This window comes from Ochotona curzoniae, unplaced genomic scaffold, assembly GCF_017591425.1.
Source record: "Ochotona curzoniae isolate NIBS_2020 unplaced genomic scaffold, NIBS_Ocur_1.0 contig_2599, whole genome shotgun sequence".
In the NCBI taxonomy this organism is placed as follows: Eukaryota; Metazoa; Chordata; class Mammalia; order Lagomorpha; family Ochotonidae; genus Ochotona; species Ochotona curzoniae.
The window spans coordinates 3,783,724-3,798,401 of NW_024465520.1; the positions used below are offsets into that span (position 1 = coordinate 3,783,724).

At 39.5% G+C, this 14,678-nt stretch overlaps 1 protein-coding gene across 1 annotated transcript in view; it reads right to left on the reverse strand.

Annotated features, from left to right (window-relative positions):
• Positions 1-422: 422 nt before the first annotated feature.
• The window catches only part of PLSCR4 (phospholipid scramblase 4), a 41,332-nt gene continuing 27,076 nt past the window's right edge, over positions 423-14,678 (reverse strand). Inside the window, exons 4-9 of the mRNA XM_040974896.1 lie at positions 10,708-10,943; positions 6,555-6,597; positions 5,461-5,687; positions 2,916-3,077; positions 1,125-1,283; positions 423-470 (exon numbers count right to left, since the gene is read on the reverse strand). Of these exons, the coding sequence (XP_040830830.1) occupies positions 423-470; positions 1,125-1,283; positions 2,916-3,077; positions 5,461-5,687; positions 6,555-6,597; positions 10,708-10,943 (875 nt within the window). The remainder of the gene's footprint in view (positions 471-1,124; positions 1,284-2,915; positions 3,078-5,460; positions 5,688-6,554; positions 6,598-10,707; positions 10,944-14,678) is intronic.

The window sequence follows — 14,678 nt, forward strand, 5'->3', positions numbered from 1 at the left end:
ACTGTTTTAAAGACAAAGAGCAGCACAGTTGTCCAGGGGACCCAAGTTTCTCTTCTGTAACAGGGATTGGTGAAGAAGCACAGAAGCAGGAGAGAGAAACAGAACCCTTGTGACTGTATTCCAATAAAGATCCATCCTTTCACCACGTTCCACCCCAGAGCTTGGGGTCATCTTCCCTTACCTCCTCTTTATAGCATTTTCTGTGTCCATTCACTTGGCTCATAGGTCTTAGATTTCTGGAAGAAATCCTAGTCTCCAGTGGACAGATGCACAACGGAAACACGATTTCTGCTTGTGCTGTTGCAGAAGTTCCCAGCCTACCAGCCAAAGCTAACATAAACCAGTCAGCAAAGCTGAGAAATACAACTGCAAGTGGTTGAGATGGATTGTAGACCCAATAACTCATGATTCTCTGGGCAGCTCTACGCTGACGAATGTTGTGATGGAGATCTTTCAAAGTACATGAAGTCCTAAAATTAAAAACGTAATTTAAATGCATACAGAGTCAGGGATACTTTATGTAATGCATACGATATTATCATTCATAATTTATCAGTTGCATATCCTGGTGCAGCAAAAAAAATCAATCAATCTGATAAATAGTAAGATCTAATGTGAGAAATAACAATAACACATAGAAGTGTTGGTGCACAATATGTTTTCCAATGAGTAACAGTGAAGTAAATTTTATTATTAAAAGGAAGACGAATTTAATAACTCTGACGATATATCATAGCAGACTGACAGAGCAGGGAAGAGAAAGGTATCCTTAAAATTATCACATTTCATTAAAAAATCAGAAGATGGGGCATTTCAAATATGAGAATAATTAACATCATTGCCAAATAATATTCAATGATGGTAAAATGGATTTTTAATATCTCCAGGCATTCTACATTACTTTACTTACATAGTTACTATTAATAATCATGAATACAATATATTGATTTTGCAAATAATAAAACTGGTTTTCATGAATGAAACATTTTATAATTCATGCCATTGGTAAGTGGCACAGACAGAACTTGGCCTGGTTTTAAAACATCTTCCATTTTCTACGGCATTGTATTTCTTGTCCTCAGAAAGACAGTCCTTTCAGGAAAACCCCAAAACCAAAGACTTACAATGAGGAAACAGGTTCCAAAAATCATGGCTTTCACCTTCACATCCATGTCCAGTGGGAAGTGAATGTCAAAATGGTCAGCATCCTCCATTGCTGATAACAAGCCGTTCCACTTCCTGATGATATTGCCAATGTTGGACACGCCATCAAGAGATTGAACCTGGAGTGATAAGGACGTATCCTCACGAGAATTGAAAGGTATTAAAGCACATGGATTAGACATCTCTGCTGCGGCAGTGTGCACTGAGACAGCACACATACAATGCAGGAAAGAATATAATTAGACACAGTTGTGGTGCAGCAAGTTAAGCTACTGCTTGAAACAACATCATCCCGTAACTCAAATAATTATAACTTCACATGAAGACTTTATGGCCAAGAAGGGGTCAGGGCCTTGAAACTAGTTACTAACTGTTCTGAGATATATTTTACAGTTCTTAGGGTAGTTATCTTTTTTTTTCATCTCCAAATGAATTTCAGAAGAGTTTATCAGAGCAGCTATGATTTGAATCGTTTATGTGGTTCTCTATGTTGCAATGGGTGGAAATTTGGAATTGAGAAGTCATATCTGATCCAGGGAAACCTGTACGTATAAGGAGGGGTGTGGCACCATATACTTTATATACCGCAAGTTCTGGATCAGTCCACCTACGTCTTTTAGCACATGTCAGAGTTGCAAAGTGCTTCAGCTTTTAATATGGGCACACAGGCAGCTGCCACGGGGGAAGATCCCCAACCACTAACTTCCAATGTCACTTGGGAATAGGAATTGTTACACACTGCCGCTGCAGCAAGTGGCTTATCTATGTTTTCTCTAGTCGTTTCTTAAATAAGCAATGATGAATCACACAGTAATTATAAATTAAAAAATTAGAAACGTTTAAAAGGCATCATAGGAATTCTCATGTGAAGGAGCAGTTTTAGTATATGGTTAGCTTTCCGAGTTGCAAGGTGCTCCACGAATTCTCTTTCAGCAGTCTGAGAAATGTTACTAGGAATTTCTCTTATCAGATGTATAAGGTAACAAATTACAATTTTACAGTCACTGTGGGATAAGGCAAAAAAAATCTTTTTCTTGAGAAAATATTACAAAATATGATCTATTATGTGTTTCATCTACACTGTCAATGGTATCTTACTACTTGAAAATGTATACAGACTTTGAATAAACAATTCACACACGTAATGAAGCAACCATGTAATCCTTGTTCTTTAAAATACTAAATCATTTTAAAAAGCACTCTATACATCTTGTGATATGTGCAGCACTTGTGTTACCTACACGCTACATTCCTATCTTTGGAAAAATGGCTAATTAATTATATACAATAATTGAAAACTTTTGGAGAGAGAGAGAGAGAATTCCATCATCTTGTCACGGGTCTTCTCCCCTAGATGCTTGTGGAAGCCAGAACAGAACCAAGGACTTGAGCCACACCTGATGCCTCTGAATGCTCATTTGCAGCAAGGTGAGCTGAGAGCAGGGTAGCCAGGACACTGAACTAGGGACTTGGATATGGCACGTGGGCATTCCAAGTTATGCTTTACCCTACATTTTCACAGCATCAGCTCTCAGAGTTTAGAATGTGAAATCGTTTCTTTTGATCCTCATCCAGCACTGAAGTAATAATAATAATAATAAAAAAGAGCTCACATTCTGGGAACCATCAACTTGGCAGCTCTTTTCTTAGGCCACTTTATTCATTCGTGTGAAACAGAAAACACCTAAAATAAAACCATTCTGTAGTCTGTTAGGAAAAACTCTGCAGATAACGTTTTTATAAATCCTCACCTCAAAAACAGAATCGGAACCACAGCCGTACGTTGAGCACGGCCCACGCACGTTCAGTACATTCTCTTTCCTCTCATTTTGGATACTGTAAACCGCCCTGCACAGATTCCAATGCTCTGCAACAAAGCCAAGGGTGACCCCGGGGGGACACTGCACCTCCAGCTGCAAGTGAAATGATGAGGGTTAGGAAGCTACAAAGCCATAGACTTACATCAACACAAGCCAGATGTGTTCTTAATTTATTCACAGATTGGAGAAATGACTGTTGAGAGAGTCATCCTCTTGGTTTATGGGCTCCATTCTGAGGGTTCTGTATCAGCGAGCCACCTGACATGATGCTTCATTCTCTCTAGGACAAAGAGCTTGCATTATTACTACTTGCTATGAAACAGCTAGGAGCCCAAGCTCAGAGTTTAGAAGATCTTTCTTTCTGTCTCTTCTCTCTATAAAAGTGCCTTTCCAATGAAAATAAACAAATCTTAAAAAAAAATTGAAATTACAAAATTATGGAGCTGGAGAACAGGTTAGTTATACCCAAGGCCTGAGGATGAAGACAGCTGCGGGGTAAAGGGAGCGAAAGGGTATAATAAAAGAGGATTCAGGCATAGGCATGTGACATAGAAGTTAAGATACTGCTTGGGTGCTTCCATCCTGAATCAGGTACCTGGGGTTGAATCCCAGATGTGCTTCCTAGTCCAGCTCTCTGCTAACGCACACTCTTAGAGGCAGCAGAAGGGGACTCAAGTGACTGGATCCATGCCGCCTTCCTGACAGACCTAGACTGAGTTCCAGGACCCCGGCTTTGGCACGACTCAGCCCTTACTGCTGTGGGGATTTGTAAACCAGGCCGTGGAATAGCTTTGTCACTCTTTCTCTCTTTCATTAATCATAATTAAAATTGTAAAAGAGAAAATAGGGTTTTCAGTGGTGGTGGTGGACACAGGAATTGTGACAGCTGATAAGACTAAATAAATGCCATGCACGAAATAATGTAAGAATGAAAAAAAGCGTAAATTTGACAAATTTGGGATGTTGATTTGCTTTGCACTGTTCCTAGGTTTCTGTATTGTCAGAGGGCCTCATTCATAGGTTTTCATTTAAAAAATTCATGTTACACATCTGAAGAACAATGGCCATTATGTTGCAAAGATCAAAGAGGTAGAGGTTTACTTCAAATACATTTGTTATTGCAAGCAGTAAAAATAAAGCGGCAAAATGTTTGAGGACAGCAGACCATATTCATTGAACATAATACTGCTCATAGGATACTACACGCACAGTGTGTCAGGTACATATTTGCTCTGCAACTTCCAAACAATAGACTATCCTGACAGACAGGCACTGTTCATAGTTCCACTTTACAGGTAAAAAAAAATTCAGGTATGGAGATGCTTATAACTACAGTTTAGCAAACACTGACCCATAGCGCAGCATGCACCTGTCCCAGTGGTCCTATGTGGTGCCAGTGAGCGCAGTTTATGAGTCAGAACATTGAGCCTCAGAGAGGATAAGGATCTTGTCCCATAAAAGTTTTGTATCTAAAATTCAAACTCTGATTAGCTTCTTTTTTCCCCTGTAACAAATATTTTCTTAGAACTTCAGAGGTAATAAAAAAGCAATTCAACTCTAATTTGGTACATCTATAGTCTAGTTCCAGCTCTGGCTTCCGCCAAATGTGCCAATCTCATCAAGCTCTTAACCTTTGTGAAGCACTCTCTATCTGTCGAAAGGAAGGATGGTTGAGAGGGTGTAGAAAGGATAGCGTTATACAAGTCTCTTAAGATATTATCACTATCTGAACGCACGTGTTTGAATTCAGCATCAGCTATGTGGTGGCATGTAGGTACTTTTAGGAAAACCTGGGTGACTACTTCGTCAGTCCTGGTAAATTTCTAAATCAGTAGACACAACTCACATGATTGTAATCATTGTCTAAATAACCCTCAAATGCTCGGCCCACCAACTTTCCCTTGAAAAACTTAAAACTACTGTAAAAAAAATAATAAAAAGCCCTCTAATACTTCCTTGGTGAGATGATTCCAGCTCCTTCCTTCCTGTAATCATGTTTTGCTCTGACTCAAAGAGCCCGGAAACGCTCCCCTGTAAGGTTTGGAAGGAGTACGGCCATGCTTGAAGAGTTGGATCAAGAAGAGAATAGGGCCCGGCGCGGTGGCGCAAGTGGTTAAAGGTCCTCACCTTGCACGCCCGGGATCCCATATGGGCGCCGGTTCTAATCCCGGCAGCCCCGCTTCCCTTCCAGCTCCCTGCCTGTGGCCTGGGAAAGCAGTCGAGGACAGCCCAAAGCTTTGGGAACCTGCACCCGCGTGGGAGACCCGGAAAAGGCTCCTGGCTTCGAACCGGCATAGTATCGGCCCGTTGCGCTCACTTGGGGAGTGAATCATCGGACGGAAGATATTCCTCTCTGTCTCTCCTCTCTGTATATCCACCTTTCCAATGAAAAAATAATAAAAATAAATCTTTAAAAAAAAAAAAAAAAAAAAAAAAAAAAAGAAGAGAATAGCAGGTTAGACTTCCAGTGTCTGACCTCTTGCCTAGCGGAGGGGCAACAGAAGCAGCAGCAGGTGCATCTGAAAGGCCTCAGCATTGTCATAATTTCCCGTCCCATGCAGTCAGTGACCCGAAGCACAAAGGGTCTTAGTGTACGATAAGAATTTCTGCCGTAGTCATCGGTGTCTTCGGTCACGGAGTAAACCATCTGGTTGGAGTTGTTTTTAATATCGTAGCTATTATTAGTTTCGAAATGTGTTCTCACTAAAAAAGAAAACCATCTTGAGTTAGAGCCACTTTAAATAAGCATCTACAAGGATTTGTTTACTTACTTCTTAGGAGTTGAAGACATCGCAAGTGGAAAATATGCAATTGAATAGAGCATTAAAAATAACCATTCTGTAAATTGTAAGTAATTCTGAATATTTAAAACATTTTTCTAAAGAAGTTGAGTGTAAAGTGACATTTCAAACTCTCCCATGTAAAAGCAGGGACTGAGACACCCTTCCTGGAGTATCTAAATTTGGAACAATTATAAAACCATTAAAGTATAATTATATATTGGACCACAAAGAATGCACCAGAATGACTAGCTTCCACACTAATTTCAAGTAAGAAAATTAACCAAGGACAGTGAAAGGCCATATGTGGTGGCGAGACAAATATGTCAAGCCAGTACAGAGAGAATCAGTAATCTTATAAAGATATAGTAAGGACAGGCATTCGTTTAAGCATAATCAGCTCTTTTTTTCTTCCAAAGCAAGGGCACTGAAACAGAAGGAAGCAGCGCTGGGTTCAAGTTCAGCCCTGCCCTGTGTGAGCTAGCTGTAGTGCCCGCGCTAAGTCCTTGACCTCTTTACTCCTTTGCCTCATGTAGGAAAGGTGCATACAAGGAGAAAGAATGAGCATGCGAATGCTGATTAGACAAAATGAACGTCCTTTTGAAGTTTAAGAACTTACCAGTCAATGAAAAATATGTACACAAATATTTAAAATAATGTCATTTATTTCTTAAAGATAATACAAAAGAATTTCTTGTTGAACTGCTCAAAATGACATAAAAGAATTAGCTATTGAATAATAAAAACAACCGTCTGATTAAAATACTGAATACTAAAAAGTTAGACATACTTTCCAGAGGCTCAAAATGTTGAAGAACGTGTATATTGTCCAGCTGTTGAGAAAGAGCAAAGAAATTATTAATTAGAAAATGAGCGGACGTAACAGGTATCAAAACATATCCCTTGATACCAAAATACATTTTTGAAACTGGACAGAACAATTATCAAGAGAAATTAGATAATTTACATCTGATCGTATGGGTAACAGTGAACTTATTCAGTCAAGAATACCAAGAATACTTTCCTCATGTGTTACTTAAAAGCAAGACCAAAATAGGCAGGTATTTTGCATAGCGGCTGAGATATCACTTGGAAATTCTACATTCCATACCAGAGCTACCTGTGCTTGAGTCCCAGCTCTGATTTGGACTCCTGCTTCCTGCCAGTGCCTACCCTGTAGGCAGAAAGTTATGGCTCATCCGATAGGTTCCCATGTACATGAAGGATGCCGGTGTTGGTTTCCTGGCTCCTGGCTTTGACCTAGTGCAGCTCAGGCTACTGCAGCCATCTCAGAATTGAACTAGTGAGTGGGAGATTTATCTTTCTGTCTGTATCTGGCTGTTTTTCAAATAAATCAAATAACTAAATAATAATCAGATGCCTGGTATGGCAGAACATCTACTTGCTATGGTAACAGCTTCTCGAAGAAGTGGCGTTGTATAGATTTTTTTCTAGATGATGCCTTAGTGACGAATCTCTCTGACATGAAATCCACAGGCTGAAGATGTTTAGGAAGTTCAGCACCATTAAACAGGAAAAGGCCTCTCAGAAGGCAATTCTCTTGATGAGTTGGGGACAGCAGATCAGATGGAGTAGCTTGCATGGAGTGCTCCATTTTAAATCACTTAACAGTAACCTCTGGGAGAAGTCAATCTATAGACTTGTACTCATACTTGAATAAGGACAGTTACTAAAGAGGGCAGAAATCACATGAGCAGTATTAGGAGGGGAGAGAAGATCCTTAGAAAGCAACACAGGAAAAGGGAAGGTTGGGAAGCCTATGGAAAAATCTGTACCTTAACTTAGGAATCACTCTGGAGATAGCTTGATGGAGCAATTATCTGCTCTGAAACACTCTATCTGAAGAGAAGCAATCTCCTTTAGGCCAAACTGATCAATTCCATGGAACTCTAAATTCTTAGAGTATTCCAAAACCTCGAGCCCACAACATGGCCTGAAATGCCATACTTCACCAAATACTCATTGAATGCATTCATTTCAATATGTGCGTGAGGGAATGAATAGACTTTTAGAATATCTGAACATGAATCTTCTGTGCCATTATTAATTACAGGAGGGTATAGCAGGACACCATCCATGCTTACAAACATTCCAGAATGAAAGTACAATTAGGGGAGCGGTTAAAATGTCTTACAAATTGTCAAAAGTGGCCACTAAAGCATATTTTTAACCTCTTGAAGTTTGCATTTCATTCTCGCATAAAAGAGCACGGATGATGCCTACATGATGATAATGTAAAATCCAAGAGATCAGGAAAGTTACTGAGGTTTTAGAGTTAGTAGGGGTACCATTTTGGGCACTGGCAGGTAGTTCAGTAGATTCAGCTGTTGCTAGGATACCCGCATCCCATATTAAAATGCTCTTTGGAATCTTGGCTGCTCTGTTTGTGACTACGCTTCTCTTAATGTGCTTGGCAATACGATGGATAATGGCTCAATTACTTGGGCTCCTGCCAGCCACGTGTAAGTCACAGGTGCAACTCCAGGATCTCGTCTTTGGCTTGGTCTGTTTCCCATTCCTGTGGCCATTTGGGCAGTGAACCAGCAGATATAAGATCTCTCTGTTGCTCTGCTTTGCAAACAAATAAACCTTTCTGGAGTCAGATATTTTTTTAACTGCGAATACGTGATTTACTAGTTTTCCCCGTCATTTTAATTAAAAATGTTATTGAAAGGGGAAATGGAACTAAGTATGTTAATTGAAGTTCAATCACCATTATAGGAGGAATTGAAGAACAGCTTTAAATTGCTTACATAAATGCAGCACACACCTTTAAAAGAGAAATGATTCCTGAGAATATTAAATTGATTTCTTAATTTATCAACAAGTACATAAGGAAACTTTCTAAATTTTATGCATTATAAAAATCTGCAAGCCTGCAAAATAATGTGGCAGTTTATTCTGGTATTTTAAAGCTTTTGCCTAATGCAAAAATCCAAGGTTCTCTTTTTTAAAAGTGTTTATTCTGAACAAGAGAGTTACTGAGCAGCACAGGTGCACGCACGCAAACACACACACACACACACACACTCACTCACACACTCACACACACACACCTTTCCTCCTCCACTTCATTCCCCACAGTGACTGACAAAGCTACGTGACAGGAGTTTCATCTGGATCTCATACAGGGGTTGCAGAGCTCAAACACTTCAATGATTTGTGCTGCCTTTTTCTGAGTGTTAGTAAAGATCGGGATCACAAATGAAGCTTTCAGGACATGGACGGGTACCCACATGGATGCAGATGTCACAGACGGTGGCTTCACCTGCCATGCCAGAACAGTGGTCTCCAAGTCTTTTTTTTTTTCCTAATCCAGTAGGTTAAGGTGCTTCAAAGATTTTGTGGAAGAAATGAAATTGTAAAGTAATGCACATTTCTACAAACCTTTTGAAGATTCCTTGAATTATATTTCACACATAAACACTGTAGTATCATGCCAATGAGTTTCACTGCATAAAACGAACAAAGGCCCTCCCTATCAATACATAAAACTAAAAAAAGAAGTAAGTCAACTCCATGGAATAGTCAACTACCTGCAGAGACACATGAAGTGGGAAGTTCTGTTAATGATGGTTTTTATTTCTTTTTAAAAATGTACATTTGAAATGTAGAGTGAGAAAGAGTAAGGGGCAGAGAGAGTTAAGAGGGAGAGATTTTTATGCTCCAGTTCACTGCTCAAACACTTGCAACAGCTAGGGATGTTAGAAAATAGGCCTGGACCATGAAGTCCATCCGTGTCTCCCAGATGGGCAGCAGCACAAGAACTTGAACCACCAAGTGCTATTTCCAATAGTGGGCATTAGTAGGGAACTGCTTTCGGAGTCAAGCCAAGATTCCAGCACAGGCACTCTAGCAGAGAATAAAGCTACACCAACAGGGTCCCAACCACTACTCCAAACAGCACCCTTTTGATTTAATGATTATTATTTTTAAATTGTTCTTTAAAATTTATTCAAAAGGCATGGAGAAGGCTGCAGTGAGGTGGGGTGAGGGAGAGAGACAGAAAGAGACAGAGTCAGGAGCAAGAAACCAGAAGTGTGAGTCAGGTCTCCCTCTCGGGAACAAAAAAACTCTAGTTATTTGGGCAATCTTCCTGGTCTTTAAGGGCTTGCAATATGAGACACTAGAGTTAGGAGTTAGAGCACAGAAGTCAGGTACTCCAATGTGAGACAACGATGTTCTCAAACTCTTTGGTTAAACTTCTGGTAGCATATAGTGCTTGCCAATGCGTCCTGCTTTCAGAGACAAAACAAGATCAAGAAAGAGATTTCTACCACAATTTGTATTATTTTCATTAAGCAGCTTTCTTTTAAGTTTCTGAAATGGATTTTAAAATAATATTATTTGCAAAACAACTTTGCGCATCACCCCAGTTTTTGCATCAGAATGTCTTTGCAGATAGACATTTGTGCTTTGTCAAGGAGTCTCTGGAACTTGGCTTGAAAGAGAATTCTAGATCGGTCTATAGTTTGCAATTTTACTGTATATTTTGGGGATTGACAGAAGTGGACAGTGACCCTTTGGGAAGATGAGGACAGAAGTGAGCTAAGACTGTCTTTAACCCACCCTCTGTCTAATGCTCTGTCATTTGTTGTTGATTTCCTTGATGATAACTTTCCTTGCAAGAGGTCGGCCTCCACGACTGCTTTTTCCTACCGCTGTCACTATTCCTGCTTTTCTATGTCCATGGAGAATATATCCTGAATGTCATAAAACTCAACAACAATCCTTTATAAAGATTATATTCATTACACAAAGCCACCCCTCTTCACGTTTGGAAATTAATACCACAATTCCTATAGCCTAACAAACTGGGCATCTGCCACCATTGCCTCATCTCTTCATTTACTCAGTCTTTGTCTCCTCTGAGATCCCATGGTCATTCTTCACATACAATAATCCGTAATTGTATTGCATACCTGAGCTAAGTATTCCAGGCCTGGAGGGCAGTTTGGTATAGGAGGTGGCACTGGCATCCAAGTTATTGCAGCATGTTGGTTCGGTGTAGGGTATTTGCCAGGCTGAGACTGGATCAGTTGAGTAGTACCGATGGGCTGGTACAAGGGGAAGGTACTGGGATTCTGAGTAACATGACGTCCTATTGGCAAGCCTGCTGTGTTGGCTGTAGGTGGAGGGACAGCTGTTCCCGAGGGCCCTGTGTTTAAAACAAGTCAAAGTGTTGAACATTATTATCACTGTAAAATACTGAAAGAGAACATGAGCTTTTACATGGACGTGAACTAGACCATACTAACACACTTGCGCAGAATACACTGTTCTATTACCTGTGTATCGTGTCCCAGCAATGTACTCAGTGGAAGATATACCTTCATTTCTTCTTCTTCACACTTGTGAGACAGTTTTTTTCTTTCTCATAGATGCAGAAATAAAGTTGTGGCACTAGGTAACATGCTGACCTCTTAATACATGAGAGCCCTCTTTTGGCAATAACATATTTTATTAGATTGCAGTGGAATTATCACAAGGCTTAGTAGCACAGAATCCCCATTGTAGATTTCTGTTATCTTCATTCTTGCTGTTGCTTAAGGTCACAAACATTGTAGGCTCATTTACTTCCTCTGTTGGGCTGCCTTTGATTCCGTCATGTTTCTATCACCACAATCAAGTTTTCACACTCTTATTTCAGTCTGATGTGTTGGATATTACATTTCTTAAGCTTATTGTCTTAATAATTGGAGCTGATATGACAAAAGTCCCAGACTGTAGTTGTTTAAACAAGTATTCGTTCTTCCAATTCTGGGGACTGGTCAGCACAAATTCAAGTGCTTGGCATGATTGTGTGGAATGAGAACCTTGATCTTGATTTGGAAACAATCACCCTCTTCCTGTGTCCTCACTGGCTAGAGAGAAATGACCCCTGGCACCTGTCTCCTTTAAGGGCACTAATCTCACGAAGAGAGATGAAGGGCTCACCCTCATAACTTAAATGCTTCTGAAAATCCTCATCTATGAATAATGTTATGTGGAGAATTAAAGCTTAATGATGTGGATTTGTGGTGGAGTGGTGGGTCGTGTGAGGGGAATTGTATAAGTGTCCAGGTCATAGAATGTATCTTTCAATTGAATTTCTGTGAATGCAAGAGCAGAGCAGCCCACAAGCCTTTTTTTCTGAACTGCCAGGAACGCCACACCTAGATAAAGACTTCCTTCTTCAAAATATTTTGTAAAATAATGTCTTACAGGAATTCTTGTGGTTAAAAACAAATTACATGATTACATAAGCTATTTTGTGTTAAGATTTTAATACTGATGTATTTCAGTTAAAATTAAAAAGTCAACTTGGTATTATCGGGATGTCCTAGATGCGATCTGACTTTTAAAATGTGATGAATCCTTGGTCACTGGGCATGAACGAATTTGAAAATATAAAACGAGATTTTCTACATTTTCAAAAGGAAACGTTTAAATTTGCTAGTAAATTTAGGAAAGAAAATGTCAATATAGTCTTAAATAGCAGCTCAACATAGCAGGTGTTTTAAAATAATTAGGAAGCTGTTCATAAAACTGCAGATATCTGGACTCCAGGCAGATCTACTGCATGAGAAACTGTACAGCAAAATGCAGTAAGATCTCCTTTTACTGATCCTTTTTTTGGAAAAATATACAATTCAGCATCTTTTAGAATATATGCACAAAGTTGTACAAGCAAAAGTATTATCGAAATTCTGAAGTTTCATTACTCCAGAAAGGACACATTCACATTTCTCCTTCCCAGAGTCCCCAGAAACCACTGTCCTGGCAGCTTTGCTTAAAGTGGACATTTCATGTAAATGGAATAAATCGTGCTGTATGGTCAGTTCCTCTCAATTAGCATGCTTTCCGTATTTATCGACATTATAGTACACATCGATACTTCATTTCTTTTTATTACTAATACTTTACCATATATATATATATATAGGAACACTCTAGGCATTATTTATTTTGTTAAATTTGCATCCACTTATTTGTTTAATGGAAAGGTACTGAGACAAAGAGCAAACGACAAAGGCAGAGACATGAAGCCAGAGAGACAGAGAAAGCCTAGAAGCACCCTCTGCTGCTGTGCTCCTCAGACGCCTACACAACCAGGGCAAGGCCAGGCTGATACCCACAGGCAAGAAGTGAATCTAAGTGTCCCATGTGGATGGCAGGCCCCCCTCCTACATCTGTCAAGATATGTGCCACAGGGGCTGGAACTCCAACAAAGGCACTCCAACATGGAATGTGGGCATTCCATGTAGCATCTTAATAGTTTTTCCAGATGCCTCTCCTTCTGTGCCCTTTAATTAGTGACTGGCATTTGGGTTGTCTTCGTTTTGGTCTATTACAAATACTTCTGCAATGATCCATGCGCAACTTCTGTGTGGGTGTATACTTTCCATTCTCTTCTTATGAGTGAACTTGGCTTGGGTATTGAGTATTCTGAGGCACTAACAGACTACGTTTCAAAGTGACTTCACTGTTTTCCATTCCTGCCCGTAGTGTATAAGTGTCCGCTTCCTCTACATCCTCCGCAGTGCTTGCTCGTTGTCTGGTTTTCGTTTTAATCAAGTGAATGGGTTGAAAGTGATGCATTACTGCGACTTTGATTCTGTTTTACTGAAGATTATTGATGTTCAGCACCTTTTCATGTTCTTGCTTATCTGCACATATTCTTTGGAGAAATATCCATTTGAATCTTTTGCCTGTTGTAAAATAAATTTGCCTTTTTTTTTTTTTTGCTGTTGCATTGAGAGAGGATATTCAAAATAAAACTACCTTGTCAGACAATTGTTTCATAAGCATTTGGTCTCCTTTTGTAAGCTGCTTTTTCTTTTGCTTGATAGTGTCCTTGATAAAAACAATTAAGTTTTAAGACAGGCTTAATTTTATTATGCTTTGTTTCATTGTACTTTGCAGATAATTTTGTAACACAAGATGTAGGGCAGTCCTATTTGCTCTATCTTCCCAGCAGCAAGCCCTCAGTGAGATTGTCCTTGTCACATGTTGATTCTCACAGCATTTCTAATGTTCTCATTATTATTATTGTCTCTGTTATGGTGACCTGTGATCAGTGCTGTTTGATATTACTCTTGTAATTATTTGTGATGCCATGGATTACATCCTTATAAAATTGTGAACTTAACTGATAACTGTGTGTTCATTCTGATTGCTAGACTGGCATCTATTCCTTCAGGACTCTGCCTTTCCTCTGTCGCCTATGTTCCCTAAGATAGAACAATGTTTAAATCAAGGCAGCTAATAATTCAATAATGACCTCTATAAGTGTTCAAACGAAAGAAGAGTCATATACATTCTACTTTAACCAGGAATGGGAAATCTGTTTTCTGCTGAAAGTCATTTGAAAACTTACAACATCATTCATACATCATAAGAAATTATCAGCTTCAAAATTAACCTGCTATAGACTTATTGATCTTTGAATCCTGCCTGTGGTTGCCCTGGCAGGACTAGACCAAATGATTTTGTGGCTCTTACACTGCCCACAGGCCTGATGTTGCCCACCCTGCCTTAAATTCAAAGCTAGGAATGATTAAGTTTAAGAAGTAAGGCGTGTTGCATCTGAGATAGGCCCAAAGCTGTCTTGTGCCAAACAACAAAGCTACAAATGCAAATGAAAAATTCTTGAGGAAAATTAAAGTTCTGCTACAGTAAATCTGTACATGCTAAGATAAATGGTAACAATACCGAGCAATAATATGGCTTTCACAATTAGGTTAAAAGACCAAACCATCTGTAATTTCTTACGCCAAAGCCTACTTCAGAGCAAGGGCCTACACCTCTTACAGTCTGAGGACTGAAACAGGTGAAGAATCAGCAAAAGAAAGTTCCAAGCTGGCAGCACACTTTCCTGGGCTTCAGCAAGTAAGCCCGTTACATAACATAC